Source organism: Medicago sativa, chromosome 1 (genome assembly GCF_051527215.1).
Source record: "Medicago sativa cultivar Bolivia chromosome 1, Bolivia_mono, whole genome shotgun sequence".
In the NCBI taxonomy this organism is placed as follows: domain Eukaryota; kingdom Viridiplantae; phylum Streptophyta; class Magnoliopsida; order Fabales; family Fabaceae; genus Medicago; species Medicago sativa.
In genome coordinates, this window is record NC_140749.1 from 33,206,354 (window position 1) to 33,228,605 (window position 22,252).

Below are 22,252 nucleotides of genomic sequence, written 5' to 3' on the forward strand. Positions count from 1 at the left end.
ATAAAATAAAGAATATTAGAAGATAAGGTCTAACTAGTGACAAATTAGAAGCATAGCCAATTGAGATTATTAACTATATATGGTTTAATTAATATCTGTGTGTTCGAGACATTCTTAACCTGTGTCTATACAATGAAATCCCAATAGCACCTGTTACTGCCACTGGCCAGTCCGTCCAAATAGGATTTTTTTTTTTCTTGGAAAGAAGAGGCCAAAAAAATATATTAAAATAAGAATTTTGGTTGTCATTCCCTTAAAATATTTGGCAATACCTAAATTTAATGATATCAAAATTTACCTTTGATATTTTAAATTTATCAAAAACTCTTTTTATCTCTCTCTAAATCTCCATCTCTTCTTTTATGATATCCTATTACACTATATATTATATATTTTAGTGAATATATGTGTTTTCAGACATTAATTTCAAGTTCTGCTTTTTTTTTTTTGCGTTTGCGAGTCAAAGTGAACTCAGTTCATGTACAAGAACTAAATTTTCGCTTAGAAAATCGAATATCACGTAAACTGAGTATGTGTATGATTAAGCAAATCAAGTTAAGTCCATGTATTTCCTGAGCTTGCATACGTAAAGAGTTTGTGCATCCTTACCTGGACTGAGTTTGCGACAAAGACAAACTAAGTTTGCGGCAACTTACGCACACTGAGTTTGAAAAAGTAAAAGTAACCGAGTTTATGTTCGACAAAAAACCTTAAAAACCAGAACTTGCAGAATATTATAAGCACTACTTCCCTACTAAAAATCAAACAAAGAATCACACCAATCAACAAAAGGAATATAGAAATAGCATAAAACCATAGTCTTCAAGGTATTCTATTAATTTTTGCTAGTGAATATCTGTTTTCAGACATTAATTTCAATTTTTACTTTTTCTTTCGTATGCAAATTGAAGTGAAAGCTTACACAGGCCGAGTTTGCGAAAGCTTAAATTTGCAGCAACTTAAGTGAACTAGCTTAAATTCGACAAAAAACAGAGAAAACCAAAACTTGCAGAAATCGATAAGTACTAATTTCTCATTCCTTAATCATCTCCATAGTCATATGCAATAACCTAATTTATTAACAAACTAGAAAGAGAATGTCAACAATACTAACAAAAGTATTCTAGAATTTAGGTCAGTCATCTCCTCACTCCATTTTAAAAGATTGCCAATATTGAGCCTTGAGAATCATAACTCCAACTTTCCAAAACCATGCACATCAACCATTTCATTTGATTTGTTAGAAAGACTGAATGAAACACTGGCTTCAATATCACATGAATCTTCTGAAGTATATTCTTTCAAGCAAAAAAACATGCCGATACCAGGTGACGATTTAGTAAAGTTGTGTACTGTTTCTGTAGAAGAAACAAAAAAGTATACAATTGTTATATTAATAATTAATGGTGGTTTTAAAAACACATAAAACAAATGAAGAGGAATTTATTTTTACCTTTAATCACAATTGGTGTATCAGAATTGAGGAGGGTAAAGCTTTATATTAGCACACATTACCCAATCCTCTGGTAATTTCATGGTATCTCCTCTGTAACATAAACTTATCAAGCTAAGATTGTTTCCTCTTCCACTTGTTTTGTTCCAGTTTGGTAAAAAACTCCATTGCCTACAAGAAACAAATTATGTTAAAAATATATAAAAACAAAAAACAAAAACCCTACTAAAAAAACATGTAAATTATCGAACAAATAATTTAAATGGGAAAAGTAAACAAACCATTGATAATACTCTTTGAAGTAAAAAATATAATCATGTGTGAATGTGCGGTTCAAATCTGAAATGTTAATGGCCGAGAACTTAACAACCTTATCGGGTTTATCGGGTTGAGTAGACATGACGACGTCTGAGGGTTTCGGAATGCAAAGATTGTGTGAAGTGAGCGGAGTAGTGAGTGCGTGTCTTATCTTTACTATATATAGAGAGAGAGAGAAAACTACCCTTTCAACACTTATGGGTTGGACTTTTCTTTTCAAAAATAACCTTAATTTTAAATTTTAAATACAAATAAAACATATAACAAATAAATACAAATAACACATGTAACAAATAAATAAAAATAAATTTAATTTAAAAGAAAACTTACATACAGTTTCTTATGAACTGTTCTTACTGTTAGCCAATTATAAAATAACATGTGGATTACTAATCCATGTCACTAGTCATTCCGTTAACCCTCTTTTACCTCTGTTAACCACAGATCAAACTCACAAAAAACTAGCACAAAACAAAAACTCATCTGTTGTACATCTGTGTTGTTCCCCTCAATACAACCGACAATGATTGTCAATATTTTCATATCCCTTCCACAAAAAACAATATTTCCATATTATTTTATTAATATAAGTTACTCTTCCTTAGCCTTTTATCAATTGTAACAAACGTGAGCAAAAAATAACGGTAAAGATAGGACTTTAAATCCTCTAAAAAAAGATTAGTAACAAACGTGAGCAAAAAATGATATTAAAGATTGGACTTTAAATCCTCTAAAAAAAATATTAGTAACAAACGTGAGCAAAAAAATATTGTTAAAGATTGAACTTTAAATCCTAAAAAAAAATATTAGAAACAAACTTGAGCAAAAAATAATGTTAAATATTGGACTTTAAATCCTCTTAAAAAATATTAGTAACAAACGTGAACAAAAAATAATGTTAAAGATTGGACTTTAATTCCTCTAAAAAAATATTAGTAACAAACGTGAGCAAAAAATAATGTTAAAGATTAAACTTTAATTCCTTTAAAAAAAGATTAGTAACAAACGTGAGCAAAAAATAATGTTAAAGATTGGACTTTAAATCCTCTGAAAAAAGGATTAGTAAAAACGTCAGCAAAATATAATGTTAAAGATTGGACTTTAAATCCTCTAAAATAAAGATTAGTAACAAACGTGAGCAAAAAATAATGTTAAAGATTGAACTTTAAATCCTCTAAAAAAAGATTAGAACTCAAAATATTTTAGAAAAAGATTTGTTAGCACTATATTAAATATTACTAAGTAGGTTTCTCACAATTCATAGTTCGTTCCCGCATTGTTTAGTTTTTCTCAACCTCTCTCAGCCCTCTGCATCAGAATTCAGAATATAGTTCGTTCCCGCATTGTTTAGTTTTTCTCAACCTCTCTCAGCCCTCTGCATCAAAATTCAGAATTAACCTATAAGTTTTTTTTTCCTTTTTCTTTCATGTTACAACTAATCAAAGTCGATTAATTTTATGGATTATTTGACTTTGTTGGTTTATAAGTGATTGTGATTCAAATTCGTTACGATTAATTTTAAGGATTATTTGACTTTACTGGTTTATAATTGCTTATACAAACTATGATAGCGTGGCCTTTTTTTTATAAAAAGAGAACAGTGGTTTTTTTTAATTATTAAATAAATCATTATTTTGTTTAATAAAGACAATATAGCTTCAGCAACATATGTAATGTCGGTGCCAATGATAACATTGAAAACTCTATCACTCAACTCCTCTATGCTTTCTATGTGTGATCTTTGTTTCCCCACTCAAGTGTTTTTGTAGTTAGTTTAGTCAACAATGGTTGTGCTCTTCACATGCAAGTTGTGACGCCCCACCATTGATAAGGACCTCCAATATTTTCAAATGACCTTCCCTCATGTGCCCGTCTTTCCGCTCTTTTTATTGCGCTAACATTTAAAAATTATGAACGGTGTTTTTTTGATAAAGTTTTAATTTTAATCAAAATTATACAAACAAATATAATAAAATAATCACATGTCTTTCCGCTAGTATAAATAAGAATTCTGCTCTTTACCCAACAATTTTTGCTTGTTCCCAACTAAAAAGACATTTTTACCCCTGCGTGAGTTAACTCACGCTAGTGTTAATCTCTCTGTGACTTAACTCACGCTGCATACAGGGCTTGCGTGAGTTAACTCACGCCATGTATGTGCTCAGTCACAGAGCAGGCAGAATCTCTAATTCCCTACTTTTCTTCAATCATTCATTCAAACATACATTCATTCATTCAATTGCATCTACTTTTCATCATTCATTCAATCAAGCATTCACTCATAATTAAAGTATGAAGAATAAAGGAATAAAATAACGCAAAATGTCATAAATAAAACGCAAACGCGCAAGTGTAAATATATTACATCCGAATCCGACAAAATATCATAAAAATACTACAGATATACAAAAGTCATAAGATAAGACTCTACTGCTGCTCCCATGGACTTCTACTCCTCCTCCGCAGAGCCGACACCTCGTCAAACTCGGTAAAATCGGACCGGATGCCCTCCAAAATGCTGAAAAATAGTGGATTTGAAACCACATCAGGAATCCCCATTGCATGCTCCATTATGGCTCTAATGTTGCCGATGATGTGGAATGGGCCGGGAGGATGTCTGGCCCACTTCTGCTCAACAATAACCATCTGGTAGACATGACTGGGAACTGTGTACTCAGGAACAGGAGCAAGGCCGATGATAATGGGATACTTTGTAGAACCATGTTATGTACCCCTTTGAATGCATCCACTCCTCGCCCTCTGGGACAGGCTTACCCCTCTGCTGCTAGTTAAGAACATGGAGAGCAAACTCCAAGAAGGCAGTAACCACTTGTGGTGGCTCAACAGGCACAATCGTCGAAGGAGGTCTGGGAACGGTCTGAACATAGTCGTACTTCCTTAGAATCTGCTCCGGCAAGTGACACACCATCCTGTCTTTGCCGGCCATGATACATTCGGAGAACCAGCATACGTCCTGAAAAGGCGTCACGTCTCGTCGATCCTCCTACGGCCTCCAGATGACATGACAATGCTCCATCGAATCCAATCCTCTGAAGTGTCAGCATCAGAAAACCCCCTGGGAGGTTTCCATCTACCCACATATGGGTCCCCCCGATCGTAATCTTCATATTTCTTCCTCGGAACGAGATGTCTGAAGTGAGCTAAAAATCATCCCTGCAAACACAAGGAGACAAATTTATATCAGCACACAAGTATCATACAAAAAGCTATACATTTACGATTAACTTAAAAAAATAAGAAAAAAAAATATTACCACAAGCAAGCTCAAGTAACCACCAACGGCGCCAACATGTGAGTTGGAGGTAAGAGAAAGCTGCTCATACAGGAAAGAAAGTCTCATCCCGCCCCGTGACCACTCGCCTAACTCATCCAAATTCTGAATCGCAAGCAGCCACAACAGATTAACGGTATTGCTGTTCTTGCGAGCAAAAAGAGTGTAGCTAAGCAAGAGCAACAAAAATGCCTTAACACAGGCGGGCCTAACACGAGTCTGCTCCACCTCCTCCTCCCCTGATAAATCCTCAACCAACTGGTTACACCTATTCAACAGCTCCTCATAACATTATTTCAGGGCTGTGTAACTGACATGAGCACCCGAATGTTTATTCACCTGCTCCACCGCATCCTCCACCGTAAACAATAGCTCATTCTCCATCAGCTCTACGCCCTGGTCATGAGATAACTCATCCTCCTCAACGAGCCTTCCAGCGATGGGTATATCTAGAAGACACACCACATCGTCTAGTGTGATGGTCATCTCCCCAACAGGCAGATGGAAGCTGCAGGTCTCCTCATGTCATCTCTCCGTCAAAGCACAAACTAGCCCGTGAGAGATACTTTCGTACCTAGTCATAAGGAGGGGGTAATACTAGAAGCATTCACCGGGTTCCAGAACCACCAATTATCTTCTACCAGCAACAGAAGTATCAAGATTTCAAGCTTAAGTTTCTTCCCGTGCGAGACACCGGTCATTTTGTGATCCATTTGCAACTGAAATACAAAAAAAAAATTAATTAAGTAAACTAAACATGAAATATTTTAAGTAAAAAAAAGGTTACGTATTCTAACAAACACCATTAAAAAAATAAATAAGTAAACTAAACATGAAATATTCTAAGTAAAAATAATTAGTACAATAATTAGTAACATATCATTAAATTAAATAAAGCAATTATACTTACTACTTTATCACTCCAAAGCATGCATGCCACGTGTTTACCTAAGTCCGGTAAAAGCGACAACGCATAAGGTCCCCTGGAAAGCCATCATCCTCCATACCAGGCTCAGCCTGCTGCCGAGGAGGCTGCTCATACTGAGGCTGATACGCCTCCTGATCCTGAGGCTGATACGCCTTCTGATACTACGGTTGATACCCCCTCCTGATACTGAGGCTGATACCCCTCATGATATTGAGGCTGATACGCCTTCTCCTGATAATGTTGTAGATACTCCTCATGATGATGCTGCTCATGCTGATACTGTGTCGGGACCACCATCTGGGATAGACCCGTCTGTGACGATGATCCCCCCGCAGCATCAACCATACCAAGTCTCGTGCCCCCCTCTCCCTCGACCAGCCAAAGGAGGGCATATTGCTTCCTTCTCCCTCCGTGCACTACTACTAAAGGACTGCTGCCTCCCTAACCTAACTTTATCAGGCCTCTTCGACATATCCCTCTTAGACATATCTGCAAACCATTTCAAAAAGCAAAAAATAAATGAAACATTTTCATACGGACAAATCAACAACATTTCTAACAATACAACAACAACAATTAAATTTCGGCAGTGTCATTTCGATCCGTACGTTGCAGTCAAACTAACTATAATTAACATTAACAAACATATTTCTAACTAATTTCATCATTAACATTGAAAAAATCAAAAGAAAATTCATTGAGACATTTTATCAAACACCTAGAGTCCATATTTCAATCAACTTAAAATCAAACAATTTCGAATCCATAAAACTACCACATTTCACTCTAAATAACATCTAAACTCAATTCCTAACTTAATTCATCACTAACAATCCTAAAAACTAACATGCAAGTCAAATTTCTAAAAACCTAAAAATGTCAAATTTCTTCAACAAATCTAAAATTTTAACCAAATAAAAGCAATGAAGTAGGATAAGCAACACTTGCTTGATATTGTGGGAAGTTTAGAAAATGAAGGAAAATGTTGTTGTGTTGCTGTTAAATGACTTAAGTGATGTTGCATGACTTAAGTCACGTTGAAGGTTTACGGTGCGTTAGTTAACTCATGCAGGAGTAAAATAGTCATTTCAGTTGGGAGCGAGCAATTTTTTGGGTAAAGAACAGAATTCTATTAATAAATCAGATCGAACAAAACCCAACCCAACCTAATTAAGGCCTGATTATCTTATATAAATCAAAAGACTATTACTTTTTCCACCCTCCTCTGTTCTCACACGCCTTGTAAAATTCAAAAAATACCCTTCGAATTATGTAATTTGAACTCTATTTCCCAAAAAATTTCAGATTATATAATCAGAAAATCCCTTTTACCATAATTTAAATACACTTTGCTTTATTTTATATTATTTAGATACCAAAATCATAAAATAAATGCAAATATAAAAAAATAAGGGAACAAAAATAATGCACATAAAATCTCATTTTATTAATATAATTAATACATTTACAATGAATTATTAATTCGAAACATGATTTTTTTTCCTTGTGGTCCACATTGCACCGACAGTTTCAATGGTCCAAGACGCCCAGAGACATCTATAAATAGGTGTCCATGTTTCATAACCAAAAACTACACACAAAAAAACATGGAAAACCCTGTCTTTGATCCGAACACCAAGCTAGTTGCAGTTTAGTACAACGGGGGGGGGGGGGGGGGGGGACCACCCCATCTGTTCAGGATTCCCACTGATGTCACCCTCATCGGGTTGAAGGGTCAGCTGAATCAAATCAACCTCGAACTCAACTACAGAGACACACGGAGGGTGGATGGTGTTGAGTATCGACTCAGTCGGGAGTGTGCTGTTAAGCCGGATGAAGCTCATGAACGACGACGATGTGAGAACCATGTTCTCCATCTTTGGTCAGTGCAGTACTAGAGGGTCGATCGAGTTGGACACTTCGTTGTTCTGATCTATTGAACATATTCAACAAAGTATGATCCGGCAAAGGAACTACGAAGAGATCATGGCACTAATGGTCGCACCACACGAACACATTAATTTAGATGATCCATAATGATATGTTTTATGTTGTTTTTATTTTGTGTTTAATGTTGTTTTTATTACATGTTTGTTATATGTTGTTGAATTAAGTTGTTTTATTATGTTTTAAATAATATATATTATCTAAATTTTCATTATGCGTTGCTTTATGCCAAAGATGTTCATTTAAACGCTAAAATAACTCGAGTTCAACTTGTCGCGTTATTTTTTGGAGATCAAGGCTATTTGATTAACTTTTGACTCACTAACTTATTTTAAGAGTGAACATTTAATTTTTTTTATAAAAGGGGCAAAAAAGTTCAAACACCCCATATTTTGAAAAGATTTAGGGTTCGGGGGTTAGTTACATAAAGGGTGTTGGAACAAAATGTGTTTAACAATGAACCTTAAAGAGTTTTGATGATAACAAGGTATTAAAAATTGTAAATTGGACTAGCTAATATTTGTTCAAGCGTACATGACCATAGTTAAAAATGTACATCATATAAAGGTTCTGAAGAACAAAAAGAGATCTATGGACTAAAGAAAAGGAAGCTTGAAAGCATCTGAAAAGAAGTGCATCTGAAGTCATAAGAGCTACTGAATAATGATGATGTCATCAGAAGCTGAAAGTCATCAGAAGCTGAAGGTCATCAAAAGTTGAAGGTCAACAGAAGCAGATAGTTCAGAAGCAACTTCATCAGAAGCTGAAGCTCATCAGAAGCTGATTATCACCACAAGTTGAAGATTCAAAGATCAACACTTCAAAAGCTGTCTATTGGATTCGAAAACACTGCAGAAGATTAGTGGATGGTTGCAACGGTCATTTTGGTGAAGATTTGAAGGCCTTGGAACCTTATCTTCAAAAAGCGTTGACATTGTACTTTGTACGAACTATACAACCACCTTCTCCACTACTCTATTTTGTGTCCAAGCTACAGGACAAGGAAACAGCTCCAGAATAACAGCTATGCCTGTAAAGATGTTCCTTCACAATGGGAATGGATTTCAAATTGGTTCTTCATAGGACAACAACCAAATATGCAAAAGATCATTGGTGAAAGATCAAGCTTCAACAACGACTCTTTGATGTGCTGGCAATTTCACAACGTCTCTTTCACACCTCTATATAAAGGAATGAAGACTTAGAGATTTGGTAATGCTGAACGAAAGACTCACAACATTTTTACAAGTGTCAAACCTCTGCTGAAATTATTCTGCATTCACTTAGAATTTCTGTGTCTCAAAGTTTCATCTTAGAAATTCTTAAGTTATTGAGTATGTATCTGATTTGTATTGTGAGCACCTATGATTGTATATCAAGTGTTCAACCTTAAACAATTTTCTGTGTAATTTTGTTTAGTTAGAAGTCTCTTGTAGTTGTGCTTGAGCAGGGAAGTCTCTTGATTGTGTTCTTGAGCATAGGAAGACTCTTGCAAAGTGTGCTTGAGCAAAGGAAGTCTCTTGCAGGTGTGCTTGAGCAATTGTAATCAGATATTACTCTTAGTGAAATCTCCTTGGCAGTGCAAGGGGGACAGGACTACTTTCGGATTGTGGAAGGAACCAGTATAATTGCTTTGTGTGGTTCTTATTCTCTCTCTCTATTTTATTCCGCTGCGTTCAGATTCTGATTATCACTTCAGAAGCTGTTTCACTTAGCTTCTGATCAGTGTGTTCAGTTTTAGGAGAAACGAAGAATTTTTCAAAACACAATTCAACTCCCCTTCTTGTGTTTTTCTCACCTTCAATTGGTATCAGAGCCTTGGTTATGTTGATAACACCTAACAGTGTAACAGTCCAAGATCTGAGAAAAATATGTCTACTGAATCTTCTACTTCCGGTCAAACTAGCTATAATAATGTTTCACATGATTATAGTGACAGTAAGAAATCCAGTGTTGGGAAGATTCCAATGTTCAACGGAGATGCTGAAGAATTTTCTTGGTGGAAAACCAACTTCTATATTTATATCATGAGCTTAGATGAAGAACTATGGGATTTACTAGAAGATGGTGTTGGTGACTTAGTTCTTGATGAAGAAGGAGCTGCTGTGGATAGAAAGAAACATACTCCTGAGTTGAAGAAACTCTACAAGAAGCATCATATTATCAGAGGAGCCCTTGTCACTGCCATACCCAAAGCAGAGTACATGAAGATGAGTGACAAATCCACTGCTAAAGCTATGTTTGCTTCTCTCTGTTCAAACTACGAAGGCAGCAAGAAGGTCAAAGAAGCTAAAGCTCTCATGCTTGTACATCAGTACGAGTTATTCAAGATGAAGGATGATGAAACTATTGAGGAGATGTACTCAAGGTTTCAAACCTTAGTCTCTGGGCTACAAATTCTAAAGAAGAGCTATGTTGCTTCTGACAAGGTGAGCAAGATACTCAGAAGCTTGCCTGCTAGATGGAGACCAAAGGTGACTGCCATTGAGGAAGCTAAAGATTTAAACACTTTAAGTGTCGAAGATCTTGTTAGTTCTCTCAAAGTTCATGAGTTAAGTCTTAATGAACATGAGTCTACTAAGAAGAGTAAATCAATAGCTCTTCCATCCAAAGGCAAGTCATCAAGAGCTCTCAAAGTGGTTAAATCTGAAGAGGAAGAACAATCAAGTTTAGATTCTGAACCAGATGCTGCTGAAATGGCCATGCTCTCCAACAGACTTTAGTATCTGGCCAAGAAGAACAGAAAGTTTCTAGCCAGAAGGAGTAACTCCAGAAGCTCAAGGAAAGAAGATCAGAAGGGATGCTTCAACTGTAAGAAGCCTGGACACTTTATTGCTGAATGCCCTGATCTTCAGAAGGAGAAGTCAAAGGACAAGTCAAAGAAGTCAACGTTCAAACCAAGCAAATTCAAGAAGCAGATCAAGCAGAGTTTAATGGCAACCTGGGATGATTTGGGAAGTGAATCTCGATCTGATAAAGAGGAAGTTGATGAAGATGCAAAGGTAGCGGTTGGGTTAGTTGCCACAGAAACTTCAGAAGCTGGATCAGAATCAGATTCTGAAGATGAAAATGAGGTATATTCTAAGATTCCCAGAGATGAACTTGTCACTAGTACAAAATGTTGAAACAAAAATCTTTTTGATGAATGTTTTAATGATAACAAACCTTATGGAATAAACACTAAGTTTTATGAATGGTGATCTACTGAGGTTTGCACTTGAGTCTTTTCACAGAAGTTGACAAGAAAGAAGTCTCTTACAAGTGCATGTATATACTCATTGAAAGAATACTAAAACGGTAGTATCACAAGCTCAAAGAAGATATAAAAAGAATATTGTTTGAATCAAATGAGTGTCCAGTGAAGATTCAACAAGAAGATGAACTTTCTTAGCAATTGATTCATCATTCTCACCACATGGTTTTCAACAATGCCTTAATGATTCAAGGAAGAAAAGGCATGCCAAAACTAAAACATCTCAAAGATACTCAATGTACAAGAAACATTGTGTGAAATCACCAAGAGAAGTTATGAGATAAATCGCATCAACAACAAAATAATTCAAGTTTAATTAACCGAGAATATATTGTCAGAGAAGAAAACATTATCAACTCCGATGAAAGAATGTTCTCATGACAAGGATGCATATTACACTCAAAATCAGTCTCATCATTTCATCAAAATGATTAGAATCAACTTTGAAGAGAAACCAATTCATGAATGAATTATTTATTAATTCACTCATTAATGATATTGGTTAGAGAAATAACAAAGAAGAAAATTCATGATCATATGCTTGGAGATTCTATCATAAAAGACTTATGATGGTCCAAGAATCTTCCATCAGTACTCAAGATATGATTTGGAGAATAAAAATCAATCAAAGGAATTGTGCCTTTGAGAAAGGTTTCTCATGTTCTACAAATATCATTCTGGTCGTACAAAGTGAAGAAAACATCTTCATTTGATGGTTTTAAAAGGTAACAAAAATATTACAATTATTATTATTTTGTTATCTACTAATTCGTTTTGTGAGAATTTGTTTCATGAGAATGAACTGAGAACGTTCTGGCAAATACGATGAAAATGGAACAGTACATCAAAAGTGAACAAGTCTGCACAGCAAGAAATCATGGCAGAAATGTAACATTGAAAGATGTCTCTTGGGCCCAAATATGAGTTAGATCCATTTGGAAGCTAAAGGCCCATTAAGAATTAAATATCTCATGGAAGAGAGCACATGGCTTATTAAAGCATGACATCACTAAAGCAAAAGGACATGACATAAGCAGAAGTGGGCAACAAGTAAACAGCTCATTACAGCTGGTTCTCTCACTCGCAAGCAAGCTACAGTGCAAGCAAAGCTAGGCAAATCAGACAGAACATTCTGAGAACGTTCTGGCTATTTTTAAGAAGGAAAGAGAAATCAATTGAGACTTTGGACAGCTATCAAAAACGTGTCCAACAGCTCTATTTTCTCCCTTGATCACCAAGACACTCCTCACCTATAAATACAAAGGCTTTTGAAGGTTATAAGTAAGAGTTTTGATAAAAGCTTTGATATATCTCTCTCTCTCTCTCAAAGCTAAAGAAATCAATCTCTTCATCAATCTCTTTCAACAAACACAAAGCAAACTCCATAATCTTTCACTATATTTATCATCTTTTTCTCATTCATTGAGAACATCTTTTTGAGTTTGTATTTGTAAAAGGATAGTTTGTTTGAGACACAAAGATCCAAACAACATCCTACATATTTTGTTTGAGACGCTAGATCCAAACAACATCTTTCTCATTTTTGTTTGAGACATTAGATCCAAACAATCATCCTACAAAGTGATAACTAGATCTCAAGTCTATTGGGCTTAATAGTTTGAGATAGAAAATACCAACCTTTCTTTTGCTAGTGCGCAAAGAATTGTAGAAGCCTGCTGAGGTTGATAATACAGGTGTATCGGACTGATCTGGTGTGATCAAGACCTTATAGTGCTAGTCAGAAGTTTCTGTTAGCAAGACAACTATAGTGGATAATCTCACACGAGGTGTGGGGTCTGGAAGTAGCCGGGTTTGGTGAACCAGGATAATTCTCCTGTGTTATTCTTCTTCCCTTTCTCTTTTATTTAAAGCTACACAATATACACACACTATCACACTCATATTAATATTTATTAATCTCCAGAATATTCTGGTCCTATTTAATCATTACCAAATTAATCCAGAGTTCTCTGGTCCCAAATTAATCATTAATATTGTTGCATTATTTTATTCAATATTAACTGCCTCCAGAACATTCTGGTCCAAGATAAAACAACTGCATAAATATTTAACTAAAGTTTAAATTCAGCTTATAATATTGTTTTATCATTCTGTCTTATATTAATCATTCTCCAGAACATTCTGGTCAGTGTTAAAATAACTTTTTATTTTAACTTAATATTGTTTTATCATTCTGCTTTTATATTAATCATTCTCCAGAACATTTTGGTCTTTGATAAAATAGTTTTCACATTTTATCTAAAATATCGTTTTTCTCATTCTACTTATATATTCATTTCTCCAGAACATTCTGGTCCTTGACAAAACTATTTAATCATTTAAGGTTTATTTAATCCAGAACATTCTGGTTGTGTATAAATCAATTGTTATATATCTAATACTCTAATCTTGTTAGACTAACATTTACCAAGAACCTTCTTGAGTATATATACTTATTTAAGTTGCAGGACTAAATTTTAAAAGGGTCACAATTCAAACCCCCCCTTTCTTGTGACTATTTCTTCCACTTCACAAAAAACACTTATTAGCTCAGAGATTTTAAATGGGATGCTATCCACCTGACTTAAAAACTACAACCAGAAGAATGATTTTAATTGCAATACATATTAAATGGGTTAACCCCATTTATAAACTATTTTATATTAAAATAAAAAATAAAAATAAAAATAAAAGAAACCCAAATTTCTCAAACGCGTGAAACAAGTCCAAATTTCTCATCCTCTAGATCTGTATCCTCTCCTCCTCCTCCTCCTTCGTAATCCCGCTCTCGTCGCTCAGCCTTTAACCTTCGTCCGTTGTTCGACCGTTACAAAAAATGTGCTGGGTGTTAATTAATGAATGAATGAACGAAGGAAAAAGCATTGAAGAAGAAAACGAAGAAGGAGCTGCATTCATCTTCATCGCTTTCTTCTATTTCAACAAAAACCTCTCTCTCTCTCTCTCTCTCTCTCTCTCTCTCTCTCTCTCTGAGATCGATATGGCCATCGCAACAGAGACTCAACCTCAACCTCATCAACAACACCATACGGTAATCAATCATTCATTCATTCATTTCTAGGGTTTTTCCATTTTCCCCTCTTTTATTTTTATTATTATTTTATCATTCAATTAATCAATTAATCACCGCATTCTATTCACCCCCAAACCACCTCACAAACCCAATCAAGCCCTTCAAACTCCTATATCAAACCATCGATCTCTCAATCTCACAAACAATCGAACTCTTAATCTCAAAACACAAAATCAGATCTGATTCATTCCCCCAATCACATCCACCGTCGAACCCTTCTCTCAATCCCGTCGACGACGCTAACATTCGATGATGGTTGATTCTTTCAACGATGAACTTGTATGTTGTTTTATTTTTTATTTTGTTGGGTAATGGGTGTTGATTGATTTCGTGTTTTTGTTAGTGGTTTCTTGATCGATCTTGTGTTATGGGTTTTGCAGGAACGTGAATCGGAGGAACTTGAACGGAGGATCTCGTGTTATGGGTTTTGCAGCAAACAATTTTTTTTTGCTGTGATTTCAAAGTTATTAGTTGGGGTGAATTGTAAATGCATTTTCCTCCTTGTCTGATGAAATTATCCCAAAGAATGAAGGACATCCTTGCGTTCCAACTCCATGGGAGTGGGTGAATTGTAGTACTGCTATACCTGCAAGAATTACAAATATGTAAAGTCTCCACACCTTTATGTTTGCACTTTTATTCCATGCTAACTTCTAGTCTAGCAAATTCTGTGAATAAGTCATCTATGGCTTATGTTTTTAAAACACATTAGAATTTTGATTTCCAAAAGTTTATACTCTAGAGTGTGAGATACCGATGTAGTTATATTCAAGAAAAACATAAGACATAAGTCAGAAGCATGATGAAAAATTGTAGGCAAATGTTTCTATTGTTTGCATAACAACATAACATTTTGCCATGGTAAATATTTTCAAGTTAAAGTAGTACGGGTTTTTACTGGTTACAATACCTTGTATTAGAAACTTGTCAGGAAGGAATTTGACCGGTGAAATCCCACGAGCTCAACAACATGGAAGCCTTGACAGAATTGTAAATAAAACATTCTTCAAAACAAAAAATGATTTTATTTATATTTTTTATTTTAGCTTCGATTTATTATTATTATTATTATTCTTGATTTCATTTGAAACGAATTTTTCCCCTTCACCTTCGTAATTTTATTTAATTTCTCAACAATTAGCTACGAATTTCAAATCTAAGGAGGTTGAAAACCTAGCCAGATACGTTGATGCTTAAAATCGTGTTCATTGTTAACAAGATCTCATCCTATTGTTTAGATTCATAGATATTTCCTATTGTTAATATCAAATTGTGATTGTTTTCAACAAGATCTGATGGTATCATAATGTTCATTTTTCGTTGCAGGCTTCTTCGGAGGTATCAGGTTCAGCTAAGGATCAAAGAAGGTGGATTATAAATGATTTTGATATTGGAAAACCTCTTGGTAGGGGCAAATTCGGCCATGTCTATTTGGCCAGAGAAAAAACTGTGAGCTTCTTTTTTCCTTCTTCCCATTCAAAATTATTCAATTACATGTGGCTGATGTTGAATTTATGAATCTGAAATGATCGTAATTTCATTTGTTATTGTTGTTGATTTGTGCTGGTTATTTTTCTGTTTTTCTTTACCTTGTTTTTATAATTGTGTTTATTAAAATGTGAAATGTGATATTATATGATACAGAGTAATCATATCGTTGCGTTGAAAGTACTCTTTAAGAGCCAATTGCAACAATCCCAAGTTGAGCATCAGCTTCGCAGAGAAGTTGAAATACAGAGCCATCTCCGTCACCCTCATATCTTGCACCTTTATGGATACTTTTATGATCAGGTATATACTTCTTACCTGTGCTGCTGACGCACTTAGAGTCTAGCCATGCATTACTGCTGAAGAAGGTTAAATACACATACTGATATTTAATTTTTCGTTGCAGAAACGAGTTTACTTGATTTTAGAGTATGCACCCAAAGGTGAACTTTACAAGGAATTGCAGAAATGCAAATATTTCAGTGAAAGACGTGCAGCTACTGTAAGTACTAATTCCCCCTCCTCACATGCTTTTGTTTGTGAATCTCTAAAGTATCAGCTGATGTAACTTTTTATTGGTGATTTGTACGTATCCCAAACCTAGTAAATACTGAAACATAACATGATATCACTTCTGACACAAATAACATAGAGTGTGTATTCTTCTGAAACTGATAAGCCTATGTTGTTATTGTGGTTGAGGGAATATGTTGCATCATTGGCTCGAGCCCTTATATATTTCCATGGAAAGCATGTCATACACAGGGACATTAAACCAGAGAACCTTCTTATTGGTGCACAGGTGATCCCCCATACTTAGACTATTGTTTCTTTTATGGTTCTTTTGGTTGTTGTTTTTAATTTGTGTTGATCATGTGAAAATCTTCTTCATTATCAGGGTGAACTTAAGATAGCGGACTTTGGGTGGTCAGTGCACACATTCAATCGCAGGCGGACCATGTGCAGCACACTGGATTACCTTCCACCTGAGATGGGTATGTTCAGTTGGCAAGATTTTTTCACACTTTTTATGTTAGTCTATCTATAATATGATGAGCCTAAATTTTTTGAGGTTTCAACAAGGGAGAGTGTAGAACATGATGCGAGTGTGGATATATGGAGCCTTGGTGTCCTTTGCTATGAGTTTCTTTATGGAGTTCCCCCTTTTGAGGCTAAAGAACATTCTGATACTTATAGGAGGTAAGAACTAAGCATTTGAATTATAGCTTATATATCATCATGTATGAGTTTTTTTGTTTGTATCAGAATGAACTAATTGAAAGTAAAAGGAAGTAACCATTGAACAGGACTATAAGATGCTATTGACTCTGCCGCGCTTAATATTGCTTCTTTATATTGTAACCAGGATAATTCAAGTGGATCTCAAGTTCCCTCCTAAACCAATCGTTTCTTCTGCTGCCAAAGACCTCATCAGCCAGGTTTTTACATCTGTTCAATGCACTATGGAATTTTTTTTTTTGTGAACTTCTCTCAAGAATTTTCTTTTCACGGTTTTTTTTATTAAAGCATTTCTTCCTGAGTGTTTTTTCCTTCTCATCTTTTATTAGGATGATAATTAGTTTGATCACAATTACTTATTTCAAGCTATTGGTTTAATTGTGCACAATTTATAAAGGCGTCTGGAGCATATATTTTTCGCCCTAATGGTTCATCAATTCCCATCAACTTCAACGAGAAGGTAAAATCGTATGTATGCTACTTGTGTTCAATTACCAATTTTTGGTGTAACAAGAGATTAATGAGTTTTCATTTTTGAAACATTTCAGTCTCCTCTCACAGTTTTGCGAGGACCAATCGTGCATGAAGTCCATCAGCAAATCAATTCATGGATATACCAGGTAGGTAGTATTCATCGATAGTTTAGGCAACTTTCTAGATTCTTTCAAACATCTATGGTTATTTAGTACATAATATATAATAGCACAAGTATCATAGGCATAGAATTGTCATGAATTACAGTTAAGAAAACAAATAAAACTTGGAATCTGTTAAGAGGCATGCAGTAGGCTTATTCTTTATTGTCCCTTGTTGAAAGCTCCATATAGCTATATCAGTAATTGACTATTGTCTTAATTGAACAGACTACCAGACTGTTCAAAGGAAAAGAACATGCTGAAGTTGAGTTTATTGTAAGTCTTACTCTTTTATTTTTTCCCTGTTTTTCGAACATAATTACTCGATAGTCGATACTTTATTTTATAAGAGCATGTAATCATGAAAAATTTGTTGACATCAGGTTGGACCTATATATTATACCGATTAAATAACTTATTCAATTTTTTTACCCTTTTATGTAGGAGGTTACTTGTTGAATATGATTCCAGAGGTGTTGCAGAGGCACTAAATGAAACAGTTTGCGTCTCTGATAAGTGCACAGGGTTAACAGTAAGAAAATCCACCTAGCCTGTGAGTTATTACACGGCAAGGATCATAGTTTTATTATTGTAATCTGTAGGATCTTGGCTAGTTGAATTTATTGTAATCTGTAGGATCTTGGCTAGTTGAATTTCTATGCAACTTTGTAAGATAACACTGATGTTAGTGTATGTTTTTTATTAGAACTGATGTTGGAAATTTATGTAAGGCTGTGCATTCTGCTGTTATTGTTCTATAACCGTGTATAAAAAAAATTAAAATATAGAGAGAATTTAAATGGGGTGAACCGATTTAAATTCTGAGATTTTTGACTCTTGTTAGCCTTTTTTAAATGGAATCAACCGATTTAAATTAAAAGATTTTAGATGGGTTCAACCGATTTAAATTAAATGATTTTAAATCGGGTAAAGGGGGCTGACTTAAAATCAAAGACACTTTTTAAATCGGCTACCTATAAGTCGGATCTTAACCCGATTTAAAAAGTCAAATTCACCCGATTTAAAAAGTGTTTTCTGCACTAGTGTGTTGAGTCACTTAAAGAACTTCTTACACATTTTGAAGTAAGAACCAATGAGTTGAAGGATTTAAAAGAAAAATATGCTGATTTGGTAAAACATCAAAAATCAACTCTATTGGATCTGAAAGCTTCTGAACAAGGACTTAGGGGCTTTGACTTCATGTGTAAAACTTATGAAGATCAGCTCAGGTTCTTATGTCAGAAGCTACATGAAAAGTGTAATGAAAAACCTTTAAGCAACCATGAAATTGCTCTTGAAGATTTTATCATATCCGGCATTGACAGAAGCAGAGTGGCTTCTATGATCTATAGCATTTACATAAACAATGGCAAAGGGATTGGTTTTTCAGGAGGGAAACCAAATGAAATCAGTCTCAAAGCATGTTGTGAATGCATCAAGGAAGGATTGAAAACCTTCTTTGTACCTGAAGGTGTTGAGTTGGAAACTGTTGTTCAATCAGAACCTGAAGCTTCTAGCTCTAAGGCTAAGATCACCTCCAAGCCAAAGAACTCTAAGCCAAATGCTATGATCAAATCTGATTCTAAGACTTCAAAGATCAGGATCCTGAAAAGATCAGAACCTGTTCCTCAGAGTCTGGTGAAACCAAAATCTGAGGTTCTGAAGTCCAAGTTTTAGAAGAAGACAGTTACTGCTTCTAAAGTTCCAAAACCTAAGGTTATGGTTAATCAGAAGCAATTTAACTCACAACACAAGGTACAGGAAGTGAAGAGTAAAGCCTCAAGTACTAACCTTTAAGGACCCATAGAACAATGGGTACCTAAATCTGAAAATGTTAATGATGCAGGTATGTCTAAGAGCAGTGCCAAAGCTAAGATCATGGTACCTAGACAGCGGTTGCTCAAGACACATGACAGGAGAAAAGTCCAGCTTCCTCAGCCTAATAATGAAGGAATGAGGAAGTGTGAAATTTGGAGGCAACCAATCTGGCAAGATCATAGGTACTGGAACTATTGGTAATTCCTCTACCTCAATTAATAATGTATGGTTGGTAGATGGTCTTGAACATAACCTTTTGAGCATTAGTCAATTTTGTGATAATGGTTATGATGTGCTTTTTGAGAAAACCAACTGTACTGTAATCAACAAGGAAGACAAATCCAGTGTGTTCAAGGGGAAGAGAGTTGACAATGTCTACAAAATCAATTTTTCTGAACTGGCTGATCAGAAGGTGATTTGCCTTCTATCAATGAATGATAAGAAATGGATGTGACACAGAAGGTTGGGACATGCTAACTGGAGATTAATCTTTAAGCTTAGTAAGTTACAACTTGTCAAAGGCCTACCAGACATTGACTATCATTCAGATGCACTCTGTGGTGCATGTCAGAGAGGGAAAATTGTGAAATCATCTTTTAAAACCAAAGACATTGTTTCAACCTCCAGACCCTTAGAACTACTCCATATTGATTTTTTTGGACCAGTAAGTACTGCATCCTTATATGGAAGTAAATATGGATTAGTCATTGTTGATGATTATAGCAGATGGACTTGGGTGAAATTCCTAAAGAGTAAAGATGTTGCTTGTGATGTATTCAGTAGTTTCTGCACTCAAATTCAATCTGAAAAGGAATCAAAGATTTTGAAAGTCAGAAGTGATCATGGTGGAGAATTTGAAAATGAGCCATTTGAAGCTTTTTGTGAAAAACATGGAATTGTCCATGAATTCTCTTCTCCTAGAACTCCACAACAAAATGGGGTTGTAGAGAGAAAGAATAGAACTTTACAAGAAATGGCCAGAACCATGATCCATGAAAACAATTTCCAAAACATTTTTGGGCAGAAGCAGTGAATACAGCATGTTATGTTCAAAACAGGATCTATATCAGACCTATTTTGGAGAAAACAGCATATGAACTCTTTAAAGGAAGGAAACCCAATATCTCTTACTTTCATCAATTTGGATGTACATGTTACATTCAAAATAACAAGCTCTACCTAAAGAAATTTGATGCCAAGGCCCAAAGAGGAATTTTCTTAGGTTACTCTGAAAGGTCAAAGGCATACATAATGTATAATTCAGAGACACTCTGTGTTGAAGAATCTATGCACGTTACATTTGATGACAAAGAGCTTGAAGATAAAACTTCAAAGCAAGGTGAAAGTTTTGCAGAGATACAGGTTCCTGAAGCTACTCCAGAACCTGATCAGATAGCTGAATCTGAAGAAAGTCCAGAAGCTGAACCCACATCAGAAGCGCAAGATGAAGCTGCTTCTGATGAAGCACAAGATGACTCTCATCAAGCAGATCCTCCCAGAAACACATTCAAGCATAAGTCTTCACATCCTGAGGAACTAATCATTGGAAACAAAGATAGTCCAAGAAGAACAAGATCATACTTCAGATAAGAAGAGTCAATGATTGGACTGATCTCAATGATTGAACCTACAACAGTTGATGAAGCACTTTCAGATGATGGATGGATCTTAGTTATGCAAGAAGAGTTGAATCAATTTCAAAGAAATGATGTGTGGGATCTGGTACCCAAACCTCAGCATAAGAACATTATTGGAACAAAATGGGTATTCAGAAAAAAGTTGAATGAGCAAGGAGAAGTAACAAGAAACAAAGCAAGACTTGTTGCACAAGGGTATAGTCAACAAGAAGACATTGATTACACTGAAACATTTGCTCCAGTTGCAAGATTGGAAGCAATCAGGTTACTTTTTTGGCTTAATTGCATTTTTGGCCCCCTATCTTTCCAAAAGTTGCGGTTACAGCCCCCTAACTAATTTAAATACAAAACAGCCCCCTAAGTATTGAATCTGTGGCAGTTTTGGCCCCCAAGGCTGACGTGGCACCCTAAGTAAGGTGACACGTGTCATTTTTTCTTATTTTTTTTTGGCCTTGGGGGGCCAAAACCGCCACAGTTTCAATACTTAGGGGGCTGTTTTGTATTTAAATTAGTTAAGGGGCTGTAACCGCAACTTTTGGAAAGATAGGGGGCCAAAAGTGCAATTAAGCCTACTTTTTTCCTATGCAGTTAATCATGGCATAATATTATATCAAATGGATGTCAAGAGTGCATTTCTTAATGGTGTCATAGAAGAAGAAGTGTATGTCAAGCAACCTCCTGGATTTGAGGATATTAAATATCCTGACCATGTTTTTAAACTGAAGAAATCACTATATGGCTTGAAACAAGCTCCCAGAGCTTGGTATGATAGACTAAGTAATTTCTTAATCAAAAATGATTTTAAAATAGGACAGGTTGATACAACACTCTTCAGAAGGACCCTTGGGAAAGATATTCTTGTTGTGCAGATATATGTTGATGATATAATATTTGGTTCTACTAATGCATCTCTTTGCAAGGAATTCTCTAAGTTAATGCAGGATGAATTTGAAATGAGCATGATGGGAGAGCTGAAGTTCTTCCTTGGCATTCAAATCAACCAATGCAAAGATGGAGTTTATGTTCATCAATCAAAGTATACAAAGGAGCTTCTGAAGAAGTTCAAGCTTGAAGATTGTAAAGTGATGAACACTCCAATGCACCCTACGTGCACCTTAAGCAAAGAAGATGAGGGAGCTAAAGTAGATCAGAA

The 22,252-nt window shown here is 35.3% G+C and overlaps 1 protein-coding gene, 2 long non-coding RNA genes and 1 pseudogene across 4 annotated transcripts; 2 read left to right on the forward strand and 2 right to left on the reverse strand.

Moving 5' to 3' along the window:
- Nucleotides 1–1,006: 1,006 nt before the first annotated feature.
- On the reverse strand, nucleotides 1,007–1,619 carry LOC146954437 (uncharacterized). Its single transcript, XR_015013286.1, has 2 exons — nucleotides 1,454–1,619; nucleotides 1,007–1,358 (listed from the first exon to the last, which is right to left on the reverse strand). It is a non-coding gene; the product is annotated as an uncharacterized LOC146954437 (long non-coding RNA).
- A 2,579-nt stretch (nucleotides 1,620–4,198) lies between these two features.
- On the reverse strand, nucleotides 4,199–4,718 carry LOC146954438 (uncharacterized). Its single transcript, XM_085744703.1, has 2 exons — nucleotides 4,569–4,718; nucleotides 4,199–4,480 (listed from the first exon to the last, which is right to left on the reverse strand). Exons 1-2 carry the CDS (start codon nucleotides 4,716–4,718, stop codon nucleotides 4,199–4,201), a joined length of 432 nt encoding a protein of 143 aa, XP_085600829.1.
- Nucleotides 4,719–13,776: 9,058 nt separating this feature from the next.
- Nucleotides 13,777–16,765, forward strand: LOC146954439 (serine/threonine-protein kinase Aurora-1-like; annotated as a pseudogene). The gene is made up of 6 exons (XR_015013269.1): nucleotides 13,777–14,240; nucleotides 15,609–15,731; nucleotides 15,927–16,073; nucleotides 16,177–16,272; nucleotides 16,450–16,572; nucleotides 16,669–16,765. The product of XR_015013269.1 is annotated as a serine/threonine-protein kinase Aurora-1-like (transcript).
- Nucleotides 16,766–16,853: 88 nt separating this feature from the next.
- LOC146954440 (uncharacterized) lies at nucleotides 16,854–18,344 on the forward strand. Its single transcript, XR_015013260.1, has 6 exons — nucleotides 16,854–16,970; nucleotides 17,137–17,209; nucleotides 17,339–17,469; nucleotides 17,558–17,629; nucleotides 17,873–17,920; nucleotides 18,089–18,344. It is a non-coding gene; the product is annotated as an uncharacterized LOC146954440 (long non-coding RNA).
- Nucleotides 18,345–22,252: the final 3,908 nt, after the last annotated feature.

What these genes read in the sequence shown, in the direction of transcription:
- LOC146954438 (XM_085744703.1), bottom strand. Translation starts at nt 4,718, where the DNA reads ATGGCCGGCAAAGACAGGATGGTGTGTCACTTGCCGGAGCAGATTCTA. An exon ending in TCTTGGAGTTTGCTCTCCAT is followed by an intron (nt 4,481 to 4,568) that starts GTTCTTAACTAG and finishes GGTTCTACAAAG; the next exon opens with TATCCCATTATCATCGGCCT.